Genomic DNA, 24,702 nt, shown 5'->3' on the forward strand with positions numbered 1-24,702 from the left:
TGTAAGGATGCTTTAATATCATTTTTTTAATTGGCTTTTTTCTGGATGTGAAGTTTTGTTTTACAAAACCAGTAAAAAAAAAAAAAAGCAGTATTTTCTGTAGCTCAGTTCCAGGGGAGTCACATTTTGCTGTTGATCATTTACCAGCTGGGATCTAATGTGTGAAAAAGCACCTCCCCCTCGTTGGTAATCACCTAACAAATGCAGGTGTTACCCTGAGCTTGCCAATGATCTCCTGATCAGTGTTGCAAGACGTCAGCTTGAAGTTAATTTGACTTGTCTGTGATAATGAATACTCTGCTTGGAAATGTTTGTCCAAGTTATTGTTGTTGCTTCCTTTCAAGTAATAGCCCAGAAGTATTTGAATTGCATTTAGGTGTATGGTAATTAAAGAGTAACATATTATCTTTTTTGAGTAATGTTAAACCTAACAACCAAAAAGAGGCAGTTAATTTCTTGTTACCTTTCATTAGGGAAAAGCAGTTACCTTTCAATTTTTTTTTGCAGCATGTAAAAGGCTTTCAGGCATTGTAATTCTATGATTTTAATTCAGAATTAGTTTAGCATTGCATATTATGAAACTGCACATTCTTCCAAGAATTGTGTTAGATATAGCTTTCAAAATGCAGACACTTAATCATTGTTGCCTCAGTGGGAGATGTCCTTTTTGTCACTGATGGATACTTTGACAGGATACAGGAACTATTCTCACTCTGAAATCTTTAATAATGGGCTTTAATTATCTTGCAATACCATAGCTGAGCAGTAACAGAGGAGCAGGCATGTTCATCTTTTTGTGCAAGGAGTCCAGCTGGATTAAGAATGCTTTTCCATTACTAGTGTTCTCTTTTACATGGAAATGTTTCTCATCAGAGCTGCATTTTTCTCTGAAATGTTTCTTTGCTCTGGTGCCAAATTAACGAAATATTTTGAAAAGTTTCTGTCTTAATATTTTTTGGGAAGAATAATTTAAGTTGATTGTAATCCTGAAAGAAATAGGAAAATGATAGGCTAAAGAATACGAGAGTAAGACTGTGTGTGATGAGTACAGTTACCAGCTTGGGAAACTACCTGGAAGCTAAAGCAAATGAAGATGGTAACGAAACAATAATATCTGTAGGCTTGGTTTTCTTAAAAGATAATAAATGTGTATTACTATGAGGAGTTCTTTCATAACTGATTGGGGTCTTTTTATCAGGAAAATATTCCCTTTTTCTATTATAGAAGTGATTCCCTTTTCTATTATAGAAGTGGACTACAGTTAACAGTTTAAGACTAAATAAATGCTCAAAATTCAGAAGATATGCTAATTTTTCAATTAATGAGCTCCTTGATAGCCTATGCTCTAAGCCTGTGCTTCGCCAAACCAGATGAATTTCACAGATGATATGTGTTTCAGAGCATGCTTAGAAGCAGGTTAATAAACTGATCAGCCAGTTTTATGCCTCAGGATGATTGTATGACACTAATATACTTCATTAGGTGGGGTTTTGTTATTATTTATTTATAAAATCTGGAGAAAAGGGAGTGCAACAAATAATTATAGATATTTCAAATACTGCATATTTCTCGTTGGCATTATGTTTGTTACAGCTTTGGCTCTTGATAAGTGTTTGTATTTTCCCTTATGTAAAATGTTTTGTTTTCTACATATCTAAAAATATGGAATATGAAGTAACCTCAAATGGACTTCTACTATGTATATGTCCTATCTAATTGAAATATAACATATTCTGAAGTATGTGAAACATTGACAATAAAATGTTTTCCATCATATAATACTTCATACATTTATCTAATGATATCTTGAGCAGAATGTTAAAAAATTAGTAAATGAGGAAAAGGCTTGACTTTGCTCATGTTGTGTGAGTTTCTATCAGTTACTTTTCAGGGAGGAGATAGTACTTACTATACAGTAAGAACTACTTATGAGAAAGCAGCAGCTTAATGCTCCAGAGTGGTCAAATATCAAATAGATTATTATGAATAATTTCAAAAGCAATACAGAATGAAGCAGAAAATATGATTGTTACATGAAAATTTACTGTCATTGTGGTACTGAAGACTATTACTAATTGTAAATATATATTCAAAAATTTTTACTGTATTAAAATAAGTTTATTTTCAGGAACTAAGTTTGATTTAAATGTCAGAACTCATAGATTAGATTGATGTTTAGAAAAAAGTTGTTTACAGATACAGTTTTTTGTATATTGCAGCTGAGGAATTTCCTGTTGAGTGTTGAATTGTGAAGGTTGTTTTTTTTTTTCCAGTTGGGCAATTGCTACTTGGAATTATTTTCCTTGTGTGTCTATTAAAATTTCTTGAGCTGCTTTTGAAAGTAAGAATGAATAGAGTATTTTTTCATTCTGTGCCTGCTCATGTCCCTCCCTTTGGGTTGAATTATTTATCAGGATGGGGAAACGTTTTTTGTTTCAGCTTTATTATCTGCTACTCTTGGATTTTTCTATAGAATCCATTGTTTGCAAGAGAAAGCTCTGTTTTTTTTTCTGATTACAACATAACTTTGCAGTTTTGCTAATACTTGTCATTCTCAATGAATTAAATTACATGTAATACTGAAACCTGCATGTATTTGGGACTGATACAAACTTCAGAATCTAATCCAAAACTATTGAAGCATATGAGAATGTGTAACCCAAATCTTTATTAAAGTTTGGGCAACTTACTCCAAATTACAGAGGAGGTTATGCCTCATTTACCATGATACCTAGTAAACAAAAGTTGTCATTTCAGCTCACTTTTTCCTTTTCCTTCTGCCTTAATTCTGATCCCAGTATGGTTGATAGGAGCAAACTTGGAACCAGACATTCAGCCACCTCTATTCTCAGGGTGCTTTTATTGTTGTAGTAAAAATTAAGCATCCAAGTCTTAGATCTGGAGACTAAGAAATTCCTCTTAAAATGCAAAGGGTAAGAATTCTTTTATTGAAATATATCTTGCTTGATATTTAGCTATTTTATTTGAAAATATACAAAATGAAAAAACTATGCATTTGCAGAATTTGACATTGACGTATTATTCTAAGCATTCTACTATTTTCTTAGTAGAAAGCAAAAGAATCCTCATGTGTCTATGAAGCAATATAAAATTACATGGTTAACTTCTATGTTTTTTTTTCTCAGGAGTCTCTGGTTTGTGCAAACAGAAGCCCAGAAACAGTTCCAGGTGAAAAGGTTCTGCGGGACAATAAGGAAAAACGTGATCAACATAATCGTCTCAAAGAAATTGATTATCAGCTGGAATCCCTAGGGAGAAGGCTTGTAAGTTTCCTATTTTTGTCATATTTTTCTTCTTTCTTCAGTCTGGGAACAATTGAGTATCATTCCATGTGCCTTAAAATAAAATCAGGTTTTATAACCTTATGTAAATTTCTGAAGGAATCCCCAATGAAATATGTAGGCAAAAGTCTCAAATAATTATTCTTAATCTGGGAAATCTTTTTTTGTCAGTTGTAATGTATACTTACCTTTAATATAGGGTCTTTCAAAGTTAAGGACGTTGTCCTCCTCTCTTCTTCCCCAGAGGTGCAGAGCATAAACAATAATATATAAATACACCCTAAAAGGATTTTTTAATGGCTCATGTACTTCAGTGTTCTGTGAAGGACCAGGCCTGATGGGAATGCTCTGTACAAGAAATTGTTGTGGTAATCTTTCTTTATTTTCACTATATTGAAAGAAAAATAGCATTTTTATGTCTGTGCCTTGTAGAAATTTGTTTCTTGTGTGTAGCTGATTTTAGAGTTTTTTACTTAGTAAGAAAAACATAAATATTTAAGTTTGTTGTGACAGACCAAAAATCTATGTAGTCTACCTTTTTTCTTGGAGGTCTTTATTCGGCAGTAGGCTTACTGTCCACAATAATCAGAGTTATGAAAAGTATTGTTCCTGTTATCTTCTATCACCCTCAAAAAGGGATCTCCAGTGCAGGTCAAAAGCTTTCTGATTCAGGTGGCAGCATAACCACAATGGTGTAATCTCAATTACTTACAGCACCGTTGCTGTAGTTGCAAAAGCTTCAGCCACTCAACATAAGCAAGGTCTATTCTGGCAGTGCTGGAGTATATTTGAAGGATGGGAACAAAGACTTTGGAGAAGGAAACAGTGATTGTTTTAGAGGCTGTTCACTTTTGTGTGTATGTGTTTACAGTAAGGAAGCATATTTAATTTATATTTATTCACAGTACCAAAACAATAGTAGCACTTCATTTTAATACAGTAGAAATTCATTTTAATACACTATTCTGTTATATTAAACAGTTAAAAGAGAGAGACAGATAAATAGGGCTAATCTGTGAACTTGAGTGTATTGAGTAGGCTAATGGATAATCAGATAAAGTAAGTCTGCATATTAACATATTATTCTACTTGTTGACCTTTATATCACTTTTTGTCACTACTGACCTTGCTCATGAGGCAAGCACAATCTGAGGAAGTGCGTCTGGGGATTGTACGATAGCCTACAGCAGGCCTGGGAAGGGCAGTGGGCTGCTGACTCATTCAAATATTTTGTGTATAAATGGGTCACTTCCAAATCTTGTTTGGGTTATAGCAGTTTTGTTTGGTATCACATTACATGCAGACTCTTTCAATATGCCATCCATTTTTCCTTGACTAGATTTTATGTATTTAAAACTCTAAATTGATAGACTGTAGTGCCAGTTTACACTGTTTGTAAATACAGAATGTCACCTGCACCAATGTGTGGCATTGCTGCCTGCTGTGCAGCACCTGGCAGGGCTTCTTTAGGGGGACCCACTGTCTTCTGATGAGTTGATGCTCTGTAGCATGACTGAGATCATAGCATGTGGATGTGAAATATGTGAGTAGTGGGTCCTTTTTGAGATACTTCAGTTGTCAGTGAAGGTAAAGAAGTTTTCAAGTCTGAATGCAAGTAAGTTTTTCCTTCTAATAATACAGTTAAATATATAGAAAGGAAGCACTTTCTTCTGTGAAAAAAGAACAGCCTTAAAAAAAAAGTGCATTGCTTTTTTTTTCGTTTTTCATGCAACACACATCATTGAATGTTTTTTTTTGTTTTTTTTTTTCTTAAATCAGATAACTTATATGCAGTTTTGTTCGGACCTTGTTTCTATTCCAAAGTAAAATTTTGGTAAATATAGTCTCTGCCAAGACACTGCATGATGAAAAACTAAGCTGAAAGCTTGGGTTGAGGAAGGGAGTACATAGCCTGTATGTTTCCAGAATAATTTAATGATTTCTGGAAATGCTGGTTTTTATTCACTAGGTGGCACTCTTCACTGTATGTCAGAAGAGGAATGCCGAGGCATGGATCTAGGGGATATTTGGACTGGTAATGAAGTTGTCATTTGTGCTTCATAAAATGCATGTCATGAGAGATTTGCCTCTCACTTGTGGCAAGAATCCATGTATGCAGCTTCTAGCATTGTTATTTTGCTAGCTTTCTTTAAAATTGTATATTTTAAATCCACATTTTTAAAATTCATGTTTCATTTCAATTTCTCCTTTACTCTTTCCCAAACTACTGTAATTTGCTATGTAAAATTGTAAATAAATTCTCAGCTCTGAGTAGAGGAGGTGATTTGCCAGCAGTTAGGAGTGTTATTTTTGAATGCATGGTTATACTTCATAGTTGTAAAATACAATATTTTACAAACTTAGTAAGAGAGAACTTACATTAAAATTTGAAAGTCCCTTGGACAAAATACATTTTGTTTTTACTTTGTAGGTGGAAATTATGAATAGTTTAACTAAACAGAATTTAACTCTGTGTGTTGGGGCATTACTTGCAGTAGGTATAAAGGAACTCCATTAGCTTTTTTTGGTGTGTATGGTAAAATGCTGTACTTTTTCAGTACAGTAGAATGTATTATTTAAATTTATTTGTATAATGGCAATGACCTACTCTTCAAGGGGAATGAATACGTTAATTATATTTCTGGAGGAGAATATTTAGTAGGTGTTGGTTTCTGAAATGATAACGTTTATGGATTCCTCCACTACTATTAATGTTATGTGCCTCTATATGCTGTAAGACTTCATGGTCTCAGCTGCATCTGGGAGTAAACTCACAAAACAAAGTTGGAAGATAAAACTTCAATCTAATTTACATTTGATATAAATGCATAAAATCTGCTGAATGTTTCACTTGAATTAGTGAAACTAATGGCTTTGGAATCTGAGTTCCTTCTTTACTTTGAAAAAAATTGTCCCTAGTGAATTAATATACCAAAGAATGTATTGTATGCATTGTTGAAATGCATTGTGAAATTTCAATCCAACTGAAATGTATCTGTACCATGGTATCTGGGCCCTTGCTGAATTTCTTTTAGGTTTCAGTTTGACCTTAGTTCACTTGTTCTTCATTTGAAACCATGTCTGACTCTCTCCACATTCTTTCATCTTTCAGTTTCCTGGAAACCACTGAGCTTATCTTTGTTTTGTGGATTGCATTGTTAACTGCTGCTTCAAAAAAATACCCAGTTCAGCTGCCAAATGCGTGTTGCTGAGCATTAACGAAAAGAATTTTATATAGAAAGAATAATAAATGTAGTTATTTTTCAATTGTAGCTTTGTCTCATTGGCTGTTTGTGATAATCCAGTGGCACGTTTGCTGATATGTTGAATTTCTTCATGGCAGACAGTAGGTTTAAATGCACATCAAAGCGAGCTATTATGTAAGATGGTTTCACCTTTGCTGGCTATATGTGTGTTGATTTCTAATGTATTACACTGGAAGCTTATTAATTCCTGCCAAAAGTCTACCTACACATCTCTTTCGGGGTTTTGGTTAAATACATAAAACCAAAAATACTTCAAATGCATATTGAATGTATATATGTAATAGTGTGTACACACAGATATAAGTATAAATGCCAGTTACCTGTCAGCATGACCAAGACACTGATACCTACTTGAAAAAAAAGGTGTCCTCTTACTTCTAGTAAGTGCTTTTAAAACAGAAGCTAGATATAGTTGCCCTAGTCTTATATTTAAATTTATTAGATGTCTGTACCCCTCTAGGAATTATTTTTTTCACAAGTTCATGCAATCTCGTGGCCAAATGCATTGTGTGATTGTTAATTATTAAGGGTCTTTTTAATATCAGGTGGTATTAGGAAAATACACATTTGGTTATTGGAATAACTGAAATTTGCAGGAAGGTGAGCAACTGGTGAGGATGATGAAGAAAAATAATAAATGTGACAGTGCTGTCAGGAGCTTTGATTACCTCCAGGAGCTTACTCCAAAAGGCATAAATCTTATCTTTTTGATGTAAAATAAAGTATATCTGTGGGGACATCTCAGGATGCATTTAATTGTTGTTAGGTCCTGGAGAAGGTCTTACATCATTTACTGTTCATCAGGCTGATGATGGGGTTTGTTGTTACACAGTCTTGTTCCAGTTTTTGCCTTGATACTGATTGAATTCAGTGCATCTGGTCCTGCATCTGTATTAGGCAACTTCCAGAAAAGAAGAATAATTTCTTCCCGACCTCTGCCATAGTTCCTTTCTTCCCTTTAAAGGGAAAATGACAGTAACATAAAGCCCTATCACATATCTGGAAAGTAATTTATCAACCAGACAATACTGCAATATGTTGTTGTATCACAGTCTCTCCAGAAATGAACAACTGATACTTTTGAACACAGAAACACAGCCCTATTTTTAACTGTTCTATGCATTGGTAGTCATTGTAGGCTGTAGCAGATAAATAGCAAATATCTTTATTTTAATTCATATAGTATTATGTGGTGTCTGGTTTCTAAATAAGCATGTGTTTGTTAAAAAAATAGAAATTGTTTAATAAAGCATTTTCATAACACATTGCACCAAATAAAGGGATAAGGGATAGTCTATCTAAATAAAGTTGAGATATGTCACTTTCTATGTCATTTCTTCAAAAAGTATCTACCAGGTGCTAAAGTTGCTTGTCAAGCTGTTAACAAGCTTCAAACAGATCCTGTTTATTCAGGTTTTACAAGACTACATTCTAGTTATGTGATTGTACAGAGTTGTTTCAGAATGAAATGTGGTAGCATTTCCACCTGGGAAAATATCAGTGTGAAAATCTTATTTTCTTTTAACAGCTACTACACACAATAAGAGAGCAATAAGATTAATAGTCGATTGACAAAATGTAAATATTTCACTCATGATTTAAATAAATTTACTGTGTGTTGATTTTCACTGTACTGTGGATAAGAGTGAAGTGGCTGCTAAAAATATTTATAAAGAATATTTTAAAACTACATGTTGTAGTAAGAGTCAATGAAATTAAAGTTTTGTAACACATGTAAATTTTTAAAAGCATATTATATTAAAATATTTAATGATGCTAATGATTAAACTCTTAATGATGCTTCTGTTTTATATGGAAAATTAAGATAATTTTTATGTAAGTGTCTATTAAGTTGAACTGCTTTCCTAGGATGGTGGTAAGTAATATTTCCAGTTGCATTGTAAGTATTATTTGTGTATGGATATGAGACATTATTGCTGGAATTTGATACCTGTAATGGGACCTGTTTTAAATATAATGGATTTCTAGGTAGGAATGATCAAATTTTCTGTAAATTTAAGTTACTGATCCTCCCTGTCCCAAAATGTAATTTCCAGTTAAGACAACAACTCTGTTGGTTTTCAATTCTGCTATGTTGTGGTGCTTGGCATCATAAAATAACAAAGTATCTTTGAGTACTCACCCCTCTCTAAATTCATGTGGTGCAACTTAAAGTCATCCTTTGATCTCCCCCTGTTTTGTGTCTCAAATATGGCTTGAGTGCAACTGCATTGCTTTCTTCATTTTGTTTATTTAGAAATGACACTTAACACCATCAAGCAGATTGTTATTGGAAATGTGCTTCTTCTTGGTGAAAGAGTCCATGAAAACTGACTTCTGTGCTCTTGTGTTATTTTTTCAGTTTATCTTTGTCACACTGCTGTCCTCTCTGACCTCAACAGTGTTGTATTTGCCTATTACTTTTTTTACAATGTCATCAATTTTTCTGCCTCCTGCCCTCTCTCATCATCTCCAACCTAGGTTCCATGTATCTACTCGAAATGCTCTTTTTCATTCCTTTTAAACTCCTCTTTCAACTTGTCATCTGTAGTTCATGGTTGAGATAAATACATGGCTTCAAAGCAGGATGGTGCCCTTCATCCAGTGGTTATATTTTTAAACAGTTGCTCATTGCTCTGCTCATGCCTGAAGCCTTCTGGCTAAAGACAGTCAAGCTTATTGAGCAGTGGAGTTTTGGTGTTTTCCAAGTACTTGACGATCTGTGTACCTGTACCTTTTGTATGGATATACTCAACAGGTTTATTTGGGCTTTTCATTTCTCCTTTCTCTTCCCTGTTTGTACAACATGTAGCATCACATTTCAATGCAATAATTATGGTTTCTAGCTGCGGTAATATTGAAGTAATGCTTAAAAATTCTCTGGTTAGTAGGTGTTGACACCATAAAATTTTCATCATTGAAGTGTGCATGTCCCTGTGAGGCAAGGGAGAAGGTATTTTCCTGTTGTCACACATCTCTACTGGCAAATGCAGGACTTCCTCATTCCTTGCTACAAGTTAGCACTGTTCTTTAATTTCGGTAGGAAAGAGGTATTATTTTTGTTGGCCTGCTTGAGCTCTGTACTCTCAGTGAAATAGCCAGGAAAAAGCCTCTGTTTCTCTGCAAATGTTGTTGGGGAAGACTGTTTCTGCTTTGCCCTAGGATGTCCCATTCAAAATGAGAAATGAAAAACAGGGCTGCTGTGGAGGAAACTTGTAATGTGTACTTAGGTGTAATTTATCCTTTGTGGATGAGTATCTTAATTTTTTGATAAGTAGCATATAAATGCATCTCTACATCTTGTAGTTGGTGTCTGTGTGATTTTGACTCTGTGATAAATGTCAACATAGAAATATTTTGGCTGTAAATTTATCTTTTACCTGTGTGTGTCTGTATGTCTGCATGTACAAACTGTGTAGTAGAGCTTTGGTTTTTTTCTTGAGACACTTTAGCTTACTAGGCCAGGATGGAAGTGTAATCATACAGTGTCTCCATGAGTGAAAGATGTAAAGCACATAGCAGATGTACAGGTGGAGATACTCCTGTAAACTACATCAAACTGTTTGACGGCCACATGGGGTTCCAAAACATTCTTAAATGTCCTAGCAAATGTGACTTCTATAAATATTTGTACCATTGCTGTTGGTGTGTTGTTTATTTCCGTTTAAGCTATAATATGTATATATATATTTCACCTATGAAAGGCAGTAGAGGTAAACAAAAAGTTATTTTCAGTATGATTCCTAAGAATATAATTTGAAGTTATAGATAAGAGGGATACTGCAAATAATGTTTTAAAGCAAACTGATAGCATACTGTGATAAATCTGATAATCACAGTTTTATGACAAAGCTTAGTTGAAAGCTTGAAGTATTTCTGATGGAATTTTGGCTTCTAGAAACGCTTTCCTGAGATGACAACAGCAGTATTTCTAGCATGAATGTAGTAATTTTATTTTGGAAACAGGGTAAACCTGTTTAAAGAGTAAAACAAAGTTGGTTGCAGAAAAGCCTTGAAAGTTTTTTTCTTATAAATCTAAATAGTCTGATTATACATCATATTTTTTAGTTGTGCTGCACAGTACAGGTCAGTATCAAAAAATCCTTAGGAGGCTGGGATGTCCCCTTTCCAGAAAATCTGCACTTAAAATAGTCTCTCTCATTAGAGCTAAGGGCATATAAACTTTTGATGGAAAAATATGCAAATGCCCCACATTCTGCTATTGAGTATTTGTACTGGTTGCCAGTTTGGCAGGGTTGGGCACCTCGTGGCTTGTCTCATGCTTAAGTCTGTTTTTTGATGCTGGACTGAGCATTCCTTTGTCTATGGCCTCTGTTTGCTACACATGCTCAGAGCATGCCATAGGTACAAAGCATGTTATCAGGCATGATCAAAATTACACCTCTTTTCTTTCAGAAACACAGCCTATCTTAGAGTATGCCCCCACTTTATTCAACCTCAACAATTTCATCTCATTAGCTTTATCTCCATTTTACTTCAGGCAGTAGAGTGACCTAACCCTACATCATTCTTTCTCCAAGATTTAGAGGAGGAAGGACATCATCTTTCCCATGATGTTATTACAATGTTCATCCAGGAACAAAGTGTTCAGGGGCAAACCAGTATAAATTAGAAGGATGATATTTCTATTGCCTGGTGATGGGTGGAATATTGACCACTGGTTGTATCTCTCATGCAAAATGCATGAACAGATTGTTGTGTGGGAACTGGGAACTTCCTTTTTCTGATGACAGTCTCATTGTTGATGTAGATTAATGGCTTCCAACATGATTTTTTTTTTAAATTTTTTTTTCCCTGTTGGTTTGTTTTAGGGCTGTGATGAAAATTTTATGAAAATTTTTCAGACTCACTTATGTCCTAGCCATCAAGCTCTCCCTCATATAAAGGGGAATTAGGCTGAGACTTAGAAATTGCTTTCTGGGCATGTATTTTTGTAGCTATGCAGGGCAATTATAATTATCTTCACACAAATTGATTGTGTTCATGTAAGAAGCACAGCCACATACTTTGTGATAAATCCTAACCTTTAATGCAGTCCTCCAGTTCTTAAGAAGCAGGGTTTGTAGGATCTTCTCTTTGGGTATTTTTCTGTTGTCTGGTTTTGGTTTCCCCTTAGAGCAGGGTGCTAATAACACCAAGGGTGTGGGTTCAATCCCTGTACAGGCCATTCACTTCAGAGTTGGACGAGTCCCTTCCAAGTCAGAATACTCTGTGTGATTCACCTCCTTATTTCTTCATTTTGGCACTGTTCTGCTTAGAGATACTGAGAAGTGTACATTGGAACGTGATACTGCATGATAATGATCACTTTTTATATGCTCTGTACTACTTATTTATGGAGAAATGCTTTCTATATAGGGTGTTAGTTACCTTTAGTTTCAACTATTCAGGTAGGACCAAAAAAAGAAGCCCATTATAATAAGTTGACATTGGAAGACAGAAGATACTGACTGGACTTCATAAGAAATGCTTCTCAATGTGACCCATTTTTATTTTTCTATTCTGCCAATTATGTTTAGGAGTGAATAGCTTTATTTGAATTCATGCTGTAGAAGTTTCACATTTCTAAATTATTCCTTCAAGAGTCTTTGCACTGTATCTTCATAGGCTCCCTCTTCAATTTAGAGTAAACCTATTGTGTAGTTAGTTATATTTCCCAAATGCAAAACCAAATCGAAATTAAACACACCTCCATACTAATAATCTCCCTTTGTATGTGCTCTGTCACTGACCTTTTCTTTTTAGAATACTTCCCTATTCCTTATGTGGTTGTCTTAATTTTCTGACATGTAGAGAGCTCCCCAGTCCATTATGGAGGGAGCTAGTCATTATTCATACCATATAGTCTTTTCTACCTGGACTATTGATGTTCTTTGTTTAGAACTGTATCTTTTCCTTTTGATTGCATTTATCTTCTCTAGTGCCTCAATGCAAAATGTAATTATAGTGTGGTATCTATATGTGTTGAACACTAAACAATATTTTTTGGTAAGACGAGTATTTAAATGTTCTGAATGATTTCACTTTTTGAGATGTTCATGGAAAAGATTAAAACTGAATAACTGCTTCTACAAACATGAACATGTGGTTGCAGCAGTTCTTTTTTCTTTCCTAGCTGCTTTTCTTCAGAGAAATATCAGGGAAGAGTGGTGTCTCTCAACAGGGAGTCTTCATTTTGCAGGAAACAAACATTTTGTGCCTGTCCTCTGCTATTGGCTTAAATGTAATTGAAGCCAATTAAGAGTGTGCTGGAAGCTTCTGGTTTGTGAGGAGCAGTCTACAGGGCCTTTTTTGTTGAAGCCATGTATATTGCGTTTTCAGTGTAGTGGCATATAAATATTACACACTCCTACAGTTTTTTGATTTATGATTGATGATTTTTGATTTATTGCATATTTAACAGGTATACTTGTATATACCTTGTAATACCTTGTAATAATTATCTTGTGTAATTGGGAAAGTGGTTAGAATTGTTTATGGTTAGAATTGTCACTCATATACAATATCTTGTACTTATTTTTTGTTTAGGATAGTTGACTGAAGAAATAAAATCCATTATAAGTACCAACAAGTGCTTTTATTGCTAGTTTTTTTAGAGGCAGAGCTAGAAAACAGTAATGAGGTAAATTACTTCAAAGTGATAGCAGTAACCAGTTAAGAATTTTTAATTTAGTGAAGGAGAAAAAGAATGGTGATCTTTTTGGTATTGTATGCAAAGGAAGGCATTGTAATCTATATTTGTGAGAGAAATTTCAAGTATAGTGTGATGGTGGTCCTTTTCATAAAGGCATGTCTTTAACCTGAACTTATATAACAATAATAATAAACTTGAATTATGTTAATTCAAGAAATGACAGAAGTAAGAACTGTATAGAATGTAGAGAGTATGGACTTATTTGTGAAGGAAGATTAGAAATAGTGATCATGCACACATTATTCAGACTCTTTATGAATGATACACTTAGACTGTAACCTGTAAATATTACAGGTACGAAGTGTGGAGATAAATTAGGGGTATATAGTGAATTCATGCCAACAGTCATCATGCAAACAAGTGCCTTTCCACCCGAATGGTACACAAAGTGAATTATTAGTGTTTAAAATTACTGTATGAGTAACTTTGATTGGTTTTTAAGTCTCTGTCTCGTTACCAAGTGACTTCCAGTCACTGTGTAGTTTTCACAAAGTGTAACAGTATTTCTCCCTTTTTAATCCATCCACCTGCCGGACACTTCTTGGTTGGAGGAGAAGTGTGAACACTATCCTCCAATATAAGTTCCAATACAGAAATGGCCTTTGAACTTGTCTTTGTATTCTTTATTTTCAATTACCTATACTTCCTTATCGTACAGATTGCTTTTTAAACGTTTATAGTACAATAGTTCTAGTTCTTCTATGAAACTTTTGCCCTGTCACTAGGAGTTTCAGGTGCGATGTATGAAAGCTAAAAAACTGAAACATAGTATTGGAAACAGAATTGGTAACGTTAGCAGGAAAATCAGCCCCAAATTTAGATTTTTTATGTTAATGACATGTTTTTATTTTCATAAAAATGAATAAAAATAAATTAGATTAAATCTGCTTTATTGTTGTATGCTAAAGAAATTACTTTTTTTTTTTTTTTTTTTTCTCTAAATGCAGCTGTTGGTTAATAAGAGGATAATCATGATAGGAAAAGTAATATCTGTATCGTGCTTGTTTTTATACCAAGGGCTCATAACAGCATTTAGCTACAGAGTAAAGTGAGTGGACAAATCTTTTAATTAACCTCCGTCATTGTACATCATGCCCTCTTCATTAAATAGATGTAACAGGGAGAAAAGCCAGTTGTTTCTAATAATTTTCTAGTGCTTTTGTGGTTTGTATACTTCAGTGTTCTGAAGGTCGGATAGAACTACCAGACCATAAAATCCAGCCAGCGAGAGATCTGGAGCTAAGAGAGCTCAAGGATTTATTAAGTGATGTGAAACTCTATTGTTTTGTGCATGTGTTACATAATTGCTGTCAGTGCAAGGCTGTTAAAATTCCCGGCTAGTAATAACATGAATACCATTTTATAGCTTCAAGAGGAGATAAAAGAAGTTTCTTAGTCAGCACTTCAACAATATCACAGCACATGTCAGTTTTATTATTCTGGGGCCTTCAGTTTTGGCAGATGCTCTACATTCTGGCTGTGGTGTGGTAATTACCATATAAATTAAGCAGTGAAATAAGCTGAGTGCAGCCTTATCCCTGCTGCCTGTAACCAGGTTGCAAGTATCACAGTGTGAAACAGGCATAATTCAGGCTGATTATATTTAGAAGGCCACATTTTGAAATCCTGGACCTTTATCCCAATTCGAGTCAATTTTAAAAGTAAATTGAAGCCGTTTAGTTGCTGTGCAAACAGAAGGATCATTCTTTCTCTACAAGGTACTCTCCATAATAGCATTCCAGGAATTAGTTCAATCCATCCCAGTTTGATTCATAGCCACTAATTATATTTCAGCATGCATTCTAATGCTTCAAATTATATGTGTCCCTACTTTAATGAGTTGTAACTAGTCCTTAAATGGGGAGCTTTGCACTTTTCTTTTATATCTAACAGGCTTTACTTTGGATTTTATGGGATTAAGCTACTATGGAAAATCTAAGAAAGTAAGCTGAAATTAGTGGTTTTGTTTTATTTTGTTTTGTGCTTTTTTCCTCCCCTAATACAATTAATTCTGCTCATTTTGGGAAGCTTTGGAAATTGTTAAATCAAGAGTCCAAATGCAAATTTCTCAGATGATAGTGGTAAACCAGATATTTTTCTCCATGTGATAAGTAACCGCATGTGTCAAGACTGGGCAAAGAAAATAAAGATGATGTGGGCGACTGATGCTTTTTAAAATCAGAAAAATTATGTTGGAAAATAAAAGCCTCAAAAAAAAAAAGTCTATTACTTTTTTTTTTTTTTTTTTTTTCCTTTCTGGTGTTGTATTACAGAAGTCAAAGCATTTCAGAGAACTCGATATGTTCTGAATGGTGTAGTGGACACAAAAAAACATGGCCAGGGTTTCAGTGGGCAAGTTATAAAGCTGGTGATTTAACTGCAATCTTTTGATTTAAATTCTGCTTTTAAATTCAGTGTCATGGAAAGAACAAGAGCAGAAACTTGTGCCATCAGTCTTAGGCTACAGTTAATTGTCTTTTGCTTTACTAGGCTATTTTTTCTATATTAAAATGTGAATCCACAAAACTGCTGCATTAGAGATAACCTCTGATTTTTAAGAAGATGGAAAGTAAAATTTGCTTACTTTTCACCTCTGAGGGATAATGTGCAAGATATTTAAGTTACTAAATTTATAAGAAATACCTTTGCATTCAAAAGATACTAAAATTCCTATCTTCTCAATTTACAAGTACTTTTGGAATAAAAACTGTTTTCCTTGTTTTGTTGATGATTTCAATAAAAAAACAAAAAGAGCAGATGGATTTCCTTTTACATTTCTGAAATTAAACTGGCATGGTAAACAGGGAAACAAAACTGAAATAATAGGAATTTTAATCTTTAAATAGCAGAATTGTATTTAACTATTGTAGAAGTAAACACTAGTGTCAGAACCAATTACAGCTCAGCTAATTTTATTATTCTTACTTCAACTCCTCTTTGGTGTAAGGTATTTCTTTTTTCTGCTCTGGTATATTGTTTGGTTGGGATCCTTTTCCTCTTTTTCTGTGTCCTTCAGTAAGCTCTTCTCAACAGCTGATTGACTTATTTTTCTAACTGACAATTTAGGTAGTTTCATGTAGCACTTCAGTGGCCTTTAGGAACAAAGATGTTACATAAAAATAAGCTCTTACTTGAATAGCTTGATTTTGAATTACTAAGGACTTGTATGGTTAAATTCTGGGGTAATCATTCTATGAGTGTATTGAATACATCTTGATATAGTTAGAGAGGCACCTCCAATCCACCAGCTGGATGGAACATGGCATTAAATGACTTTTTCTTCTTTTGAAGAATCCTATTTTTTCTCATTTTTGTAAACCTTTTCTGAAGACTGTATTAGGTAAATAAAACGCACATTTTCTGTATGTGTATCTACTGTATGCATTGTTATTAATTCTTGCTATATAATTACCTTCATTAGGGCTCTTCTGTTTGCCTTTTCTTAAAAGATTACATCAGTTAAGGCCTGCCATAATCCCACAGAGACTTTTGAGAAGTCACAGGGTAGTATGACTGGCTGTAGAGATCTGTTTGGCAGAATAATTTTAATATCAAATGCTGAAGTTACTACTTGGTTTTGATACTCAGATCTTTCAGTAAATGCTTAGTTTGGTAAGACCTTCATGAGAGTATTTTCTGTGCTTGACAGATATCATCTGAGAACACAGGTAACAGTGGATAAAACCAGTTACTGGTGCTGAGAATATGGGAAGGAAAGAGCTTGGTTAATCAGTGGAGATGTGTTACAGTTAAAGTTTGATAAACTGTTGAACTTGCTTCATAAGCAAATACATACAACAAAACAACTCCAAGCTACTAATTATACTACATGACTTATTATCTGGATTTTTGCCAGGTAGAAAATGATTAGGCCAAATCTTACTTGTACTTTCACAGTTGACCTCCCAGTAATCCCACAGAGGAGGAAAGAAACCCAAAAAAACAAATCCCAAACTCAACCAAAACCCATGGGAGTAATATTTTTTAGGGAAAAATGTGCTTAAGTGTTGTCAAACTTAATACTGTCATTTGAAAAATTTAATTTCACTTCCATCCTTCAGTCTTAAAGTTACTAATTCACAAATTTATTGCCATTCCATTACAAAAAATACTATAAAATGAATGTAAAATACTTCCTTTATGGATGTATTTAAGACACTGGTAGAGCCTATTACAGTCACTCCACATACTGGATTATGTGTTTGGATGGAGCTCTTGACTCTTTAGCTTTTCCTTCTCTACTGTCTTTCAGGCTTCCTGTTTGTATTCTGTTTGCTATTATTTGTAGTTTGCTATTATTTATTTTCTTTAAGTTTCATAGTGTGTGAGTAGGCTGATCATGTTCAGCAGGGCAAGGTAGATCATAGCTGCTTTTCTTATGTTTAGTTAGTTTTGAATGTGGAGTTTACTTTTATAAATTCCATTGAGCAGCCAAATAACAGAAAACAAAATGCAATGTGAGGACAACAGATTTTAATGAAAATTAAAGTGAAATTTTATTTTTAATGAAAATTTAGTGAAATTTTAATCCTGATTTATAATATTCTTTCATGTTGTTTTTGGAACACAGCATGTGGCAAACACTTTCTAATTCAATTTGTTCTTAATCTCAATTTAAAACCATTTCTGTGGTTTACCTCACAATTACGTATTTGAAACTATAAACTGCCAGGTGATGTGCAGATTTCCTAACTGCAAATAAATATCAAGTTTAAGTAAGGTTAAGTTAAGTAGCGTTGATGTGCAGTTTTGGTACAGGATACCAGAATCTCATGCAGAAATATTATTTATGTTTTGGTGAAAGCTAGAGAGAACAGTCAAGTTTTCTTAATCTCCATGTTTGATTAATTTTCTTAATTAATCTCCATGAGCCTTACTAGGTTGGGTTTTTTTTCACTAAAAGTGAAAAATTGTTGCCTGAATAAAGCCTACACTCTTATAAAGGTGTCCAAATGAGATGTAGAAGAAAAGAAACAAACTAAAGATAAAGATGGGAATGACTTTCAGCTCGTTGATACAACAAAACTGCTAATGTCTTTAACAGAAGTTTTAGCAGTAAAAGCTAATAAAGTAATATAGTATAGTAACAATATAATGTGAAAGATTGAAAAATCCCATTTTTGAGGGATTTATGGTATAGCAAGCTAAATTTTGAATTTGGTGATTTTTAACAATCTGTCTGGCTTGAACTAGCTAAACTTTTTCTATAGGACATTTAAAGTGCATTAATCATTAATAAAATTTTGTAAAATGAATGCCACCTGCAATGAGTTTGCTTTATCTGCATAGCAGCCAGTTGTCAGCCACAGCTGATAATTGCACATGCTTTCTGCTCTGAAGAAAAACATTCAATTTTTGGACACTTATTATTGCAAGAAAATACAAGGAAAAAAATAAAGGTACGCTTGATTTGAAGTGAAATTGTATGAATGTACTCTGAATCATTCTTGCATAGTTGTCTAGTTCAAAATGCCTGAAGACAATTAACATGTATTTAAACTTGATGGACTAGTAAGTATCACTTTGGCCCCAAAAAATGCAGTCTTCAAATAATTAAACAATAATTAAAAATATGCTCTATTTCTTTTAGCACTGACATCATAATTTTGGAAGGTGGTGTTCTTTCAACCCTTTGAGGGTTTTTTGTTAAGAAAGGGGAACTGCCCAAAATTCTGTGTACTGGCAGACCCTTCACAGAATGCCTGTGTACAGCAAGCAAAGTGGCTTATGCAGATTGCTCTACTCTGAAGGTTATAACTGTAGATGCAGTTAGGCAGGTGTCAGGTAAATTCAAAGAGGGAGATTAAATGTATAAGTTAATTTATAATTATCAAATATTTTTTTAATCTAGGTAATTAAATTTTTTTCCCCAGAAAAATCTGCTCATTCATATTCTATTAGGTCACTGCATCTCTTTCAGATAAGATACATACAAGTACTTAAATCATTGCAAGACCAGTCACTTTATAAACTCTTGATATTACATAAGTGTACACTGCAGGAAAGGCTACATTCAACTAAATGAAATCCACTTAGTACTGCAGGTGCATTCATGTGCTCTCTGTGAATGCTGTTTGTGCTTGGGTGTCAAGTTGCCTAAAACATTAAAAAAAGCCCCTCATGCAGTTTCTTAGTTTGTACTTGAAGTGTTTAAGGAGTTTGCTGGAGTTTTAAGTCAGTTTAAGGTTCTAAGCTAAAGCTAGTCATAATCTGTGCTCATGATTGCCTTTAGTAAATTTGAAAAGTCTGTTAGACTGATTTTTACTGGTTTACCTCCTGAAAAACCTGAGACAGATGTCCTTTCATTTTGAGCAGAATACTATATTTTGAGTACAGGATGAGTATTATAGCTTGGATAAAATAAGAAGTCTTTCATTCTCAGGCCCATCTAGTTTCAAGGAATGTCATTTATGTGGTAATTTCCTTCAGCATTTATTTCCTGTCCTAAATCTTGAATGAATCAAACAGAATATATTACCTGTGGCATAGATTTTAAAATAGTATCATCTTGATTATCTCTTTGCAAGGAGGGAGAATAGCCTCATCCTGTGCTGCTTCTTAAGCTTTCATACAAATCTGTAAATTTGTCATTCGGAATTACTGCTTCTTTTGAACACTTTATTTAGATATGAATACTCATGCATAATAGCCTTTACAGGTAAACTAGGCAGTTGTTTAATGAGCCATAACATTTATGGCTTTTGGAATGGAGTTTATCATGAATGTTCAAGAGCCATATTCTTTATGTTTTTGTAATGTGACAGAGAAAGAGCAGAATACATATTTAAAGAAGAATATTCCAAATGGAATTAATTTTCTTTAAAACATTACTCTTTTTCCTCTTTGTAGATATTTGTGTTTGAGCACAGTAGCCTTAACAAAGAATTCTGAAATAGAAAACTAGTGATAATAGAAACAGTGGTCTTGTATCTCAGACTTCTGTAGTGAACTGATAGTGTACAAGCTGTTCAAAACATTTGTCTAAACATCACAAATATTTTTTTGAAATATTTGATACATAATTCTGAAATAAATGGAAATAAATTCTTAAATAATTATTTTTCTGCCATATATAGTATGGTTTTGACTAAGAAGGTTTGCACAGAATCATTTAGGTTAGAAAAGATCTTTAATGTCATTGAGTCCAATCCAGCACTGCCATGTCCACCTCTAGGCCATGTCCCTGAAGTGCCACACCTACACATCTTTTAAATACCTCCAGGGGGGATGATCCAGACACTTCTCTAGGCAGCCTGTTCCAATGCCTGACCCCCCTTTCAGTGAAGAAATATCCGATCTAATCCTCCTGTGGTGCAACCTGAGGCCATTTCCTCTGTCCTATCACTCATTTCATGGGAGAATGTCCATCTGCCTGCAATCTTCTTTTGGGTAGTTGTAAGGAGCAATGCAGTCCCCCTGAGCCTGCTCTTCTCCAGGCTAAGCAAGCCCAGCTCCTCCAGCAGCTCCATGTAGGACTTGTGCTCCAGATCCTTCACCCCCTTCACTGATCTTCTTTGGTTCTGAATTACTTTTGTTAACTGGTAACGTTATCAATAAAATAAAATACTGTGGTAAGTCAAAAATAAATACAAAAAGTTGTATTTAGTGTTTGAACATTAGTAATAAATTACTTGTGCAAAGCAGTAAGAAAAAGGAACTAGCCATTTAAAATATAATACTTAGGCTGAAGCAGCAGTACAAGACAGAACACAATGAATGCTATCTTTAGCTCAGTACAGTATCTCCTTTGTATCTTTTAATTTTTTCAGAATTAAAACTTAGGTTACTGGGTTTGTTGGAAAAAGGAAATATTGGTCAGAGTGCTGTTAAAGGTATTACTATATAGATATTTTTAGAAATAGTTTTCATCTTGAGTTACCATATTTATTTTTCCATTCTGACAAATTTATTAGGACCATTCATATAAAAAAATTAAATAGTAGGAAATGTCTTAGGCTTATTTTATGTGAAAGAGGAGTGTATACACATGACAAATAAGTTACTCCTACATTATTGTTTATAACAGCAGGCTTAGGGTGTCCAAAATGTCAGTAGCTTATCTCTAGCTTTTGGCATCCTTTAATTATGATTATACTTTATTGGCATATACCTGCACAGGAATCTTTAATAAAATGGGAAAGCTTGCTGTAAGTGGGGTTTTGTTAGTATGAAAAGTAGACTAAACAGTAAGGGTGATTACATGTCAAGATTTCATATTGGATTTCAAAGCGTCTTACATTAGGGACATGCTACTGAGTTCTCTTTCATATCATACATGAAAGACATATTATTATATTTCTAAAAATAACCATCTCCTCACTTTTCAATTGTTTTCCCTCCCCAGAACCAACATAATAGTTCTATTCAAAATATGTGGTCAGTATTTGTGTATTCAGATGGTTCTATGGTGGTGAAGTTTCATAGATTGAAATATATATATATATATATATATATATATACACACACATTCATAGATGTTTTAATTATATTTAATTATATACTTGCATTTACTGTGGAGGGGTAAATTGAGTGGCTTTGTCATAATTAGGTGTACATGCTTGCAGTTGTTCAAGTACAAAGGAAGGGTCTACTTATTTAATATTTTATGATCTTGCCAATCTGTCTTCACTACTTAAATTCATATTATAAAGGTCGGATCCTGCAGGTCCATTCTTGTAATGTGAATTAAAAGAAATATCCATAATTTAATTTTTTCCTGTGTTTATTTAGGATGAAGCCTGTAATTTGCATTACTGGAAATTATTAAAGTGGCAGAAAAGTAACATGACTCATTATTGTGGCATATGCTATGAGATGGTTTTAAAAAATTAATTCAACAAAATGTCTAGACCATTTCAGAGATTTCTTAACATAACAAAAATGCATGCTTCTAGGATAAAAGTGCAATTTTCTGGTGAATTTCTTTTTTGCATTTTCTTTATGGTGGTAACAACTATGAACTTTCTCCAGCAACACTAAAAGGTGGGCAGAAATATTATGGTAGTCCAATCCATTGTGAAGTTTGACTTCTATGTGATTTTTAAATTATTGTTAGATGAAGTTTATAGTTGTGTATTCAGTTGTATATGCTTGCTTAGGTGCTGTCTTGCCAAGTCAGGCCATAGAAACCAGGGCTGAACTTTCACAACACTGGCAGAAAACTGCATAGTGCACACCAGCTGTGTACAGAATCATTTTCTCATGTAAATTATTCTTTGCATATCTAGTTACTGCTTTTACCATAGTAATGTGGAGATTTGTTTTCACAATAGGAAAGTGCCCGTTGTGTGCACATAATAAATTAGATGCATAACTCTAATCATGTGAGAAGAATTTTTTGCAATGCCAGATGAGACATGCAAGGTAGCTACTTCACCTTGAGATGGCTGGCTGTGAGAAGAGCCAGTGAAAAAAAGGATAGATAGTCCTTTTTTCCATTGTGGTAGTTGCCTCTTACATTTAATAATTTTGTAGAATTGGTTTTAAAGACTTTGTTGTGTCTCTTTACTGGTCAGGAGATATTAATCTTCTAATATGTAAATCATATAATTGTTTAAACAAAGGTTCATATATATGAATTTTGTACAAAGGAATAAAACTTTTGCTGTGGCCTATTGTTTGGCTGGATGTGGTTTCTACCTATGCTGTTTAAATGTACTATTTCTGATCTGCTTAAAGACCAACTATTTTCTACTTTTATGGGAAACAAATGGAATGTCTGGAATTCCACTTACAAAAAGGAATCTGTATCCTGCTGAGTAATAGCAAGACGGTTGTCTTTTTTTCCTAGATGCAGATGTAAAATTCAATACCCAAAGGCATGCAAAATATTGAAGGTGATTTACTGTTAAGATTTAATATTGTTCCTTAAATTACATAGCTATAAGGAGTATATCTGGCTGCAGGATTAATTTCAAGAGAGGTAGCTTAATCTTTTGTTGGAGAAATATATTTCTTAAAGGCAAAATAAAAGTGATAGATTTAAATGTTTCAGTTGTTCATATGATTTGTACTCAATTAAATCTTAATTTTCTTCTTCAGTAAAATACTTGGGTTGACAGGTGAAGAAATATGACCAATTTCTATCTTACTAACATTAAAAATATTTAATTGAACATCATTTTTATGTTTACAGATACCCAATTTTAAATTTGAAGTCCTACATAAAGACATTTGAGCACTTGTTTGTGGCAAATAGAGGCAAAAAAAAAAGACTGGCAAGTTGTCTTGTTGACCACTCTTCAGAAGTGCACCATATAAATATACAGTTCATAAAGGTATTTTTTTAAATTTAGAAGGAAATCATCAGAAGTGACTTAGAATTTGGATAAGTACAAGAACATTCACTGTCATTTTTTTTGCAACCCTTATGTTGTTGGAATCATGGTGTTAATCTATTATGGACATCCAGTAATTGGAAAAATTCCACATATCTAGGAAATAGACTTAACAGCTCCCTTTTTTCATGTTGGGAGAACTAATTTTTACAAACATCCAGACAGAAGTATGGGCGAACAATATTTAATTTGTACCAGTTATATGTCTAAAGTCAAATACTTTATGCCTCTGAAGAAATAGAGGTGAGATGTATGGACTGTTTCAAAGGGGGAAATATGATTTTGGGGGCTGAAGATTTTTTTGGTGTAATGAAAGCACAGAGCTCATGCTGAAGTAATTGGAATTCAGTCTTCTAATTAGGTTTTATAAATATCGTTATATAGGGTTAAAACACTTGGTTTCTTGACCTGTTTCTTTGTGTAATTGATAATGATAATTGATAATGATAATTCTGCTGGGACTGACTGAGTCATTTAGACCCCTGTATTCAGATCAGAACATGGGTACCTGCCTGTTTACCAGTTTGCCTCCTTTTTCTAGTTTGGTTTATCCTCTTTTGATCGCTTCCATAGATTTTGGGGTTTGGCTTTTTATACTGTTTCAAGGAAGTCAGTATATTATTTTATTTCTGCCTTTAAAAAATGAGTATATTACCATGCCCATGAATCATGCTCAGTAAATTAATGTGTTTAAGTCCAGAAAGAGGAGTGCTTTGTAAGTTCCCTTAAGTAAAGGACAAGACTTTTGGAGAGAATGCTGACATATTGGAGGGGGTGGGGGGGAAGCTGCAAACTGCCCACCACATTTTCCTTTGACAAGTTCTCTGTAGCTGAGGACACACAATGAACATTTTAGAAGTCGTTCTAGGTATGAAATGTCTACAAGGATGTTGTGATGGGAAGTGTCCTGGGGTCATCCAAGAAACAATGTGCTATAAAGGATGAAATAACAAACATTGTTACACTAGTGACTTGGCTTATAAAATATCACTTTATCACATTAAAAGCATTGTTATACTTGCCAGAGTGAAAGGGGATACGAATACATCTCTATCCACTTGCCTTATTATTTCTTGTTCTAT

The 24,702-nt window shown here is 33.9% G+C and overlaps 1 protein-coding gene across 4 annotated transcripts in view; it reads left to right on the forward strand.

The window, feature by feature from the left end:
- The window catches only part of FSIP1 (fibrous sheath interacting protein 1), a 67,240-nt gene that overhangs the window by 14,615 nt on the left and 27,923 nt on the right, over window positions 1-24,702 (forward strand). For all 4 annotated transcript variants that reach the window (XM_088057930.1, XM_088057929.1, XM_088057928.1 and 1 more), the window contains exon 11: window positions 3,147-3,284. In XM_088057930.1, the coding sequence (XP_087914056.1) occupies window positions 3,147-3,284 (138 nt within the window). The remainder of the gene's footprint in view (window positions 1-3,146; window positions 3,285-24,702) is intronic.

This window comes from Pseudopodoces humilis, chromosome 7, assembly GCF_049639895.1.
Source record: "Pseudopodoces humilis isolate 2021_Gansu_Grassland_sample_001 chromosome 7, ASM4963989v1, whole genome shotgun sequence".
Taxonomy (NCBI): Eukaryota; Metazoa; Chordata; class Aves; order Passeriformes; family Paridae; genus Pseudopodoces; species Pseudopodoces humilis.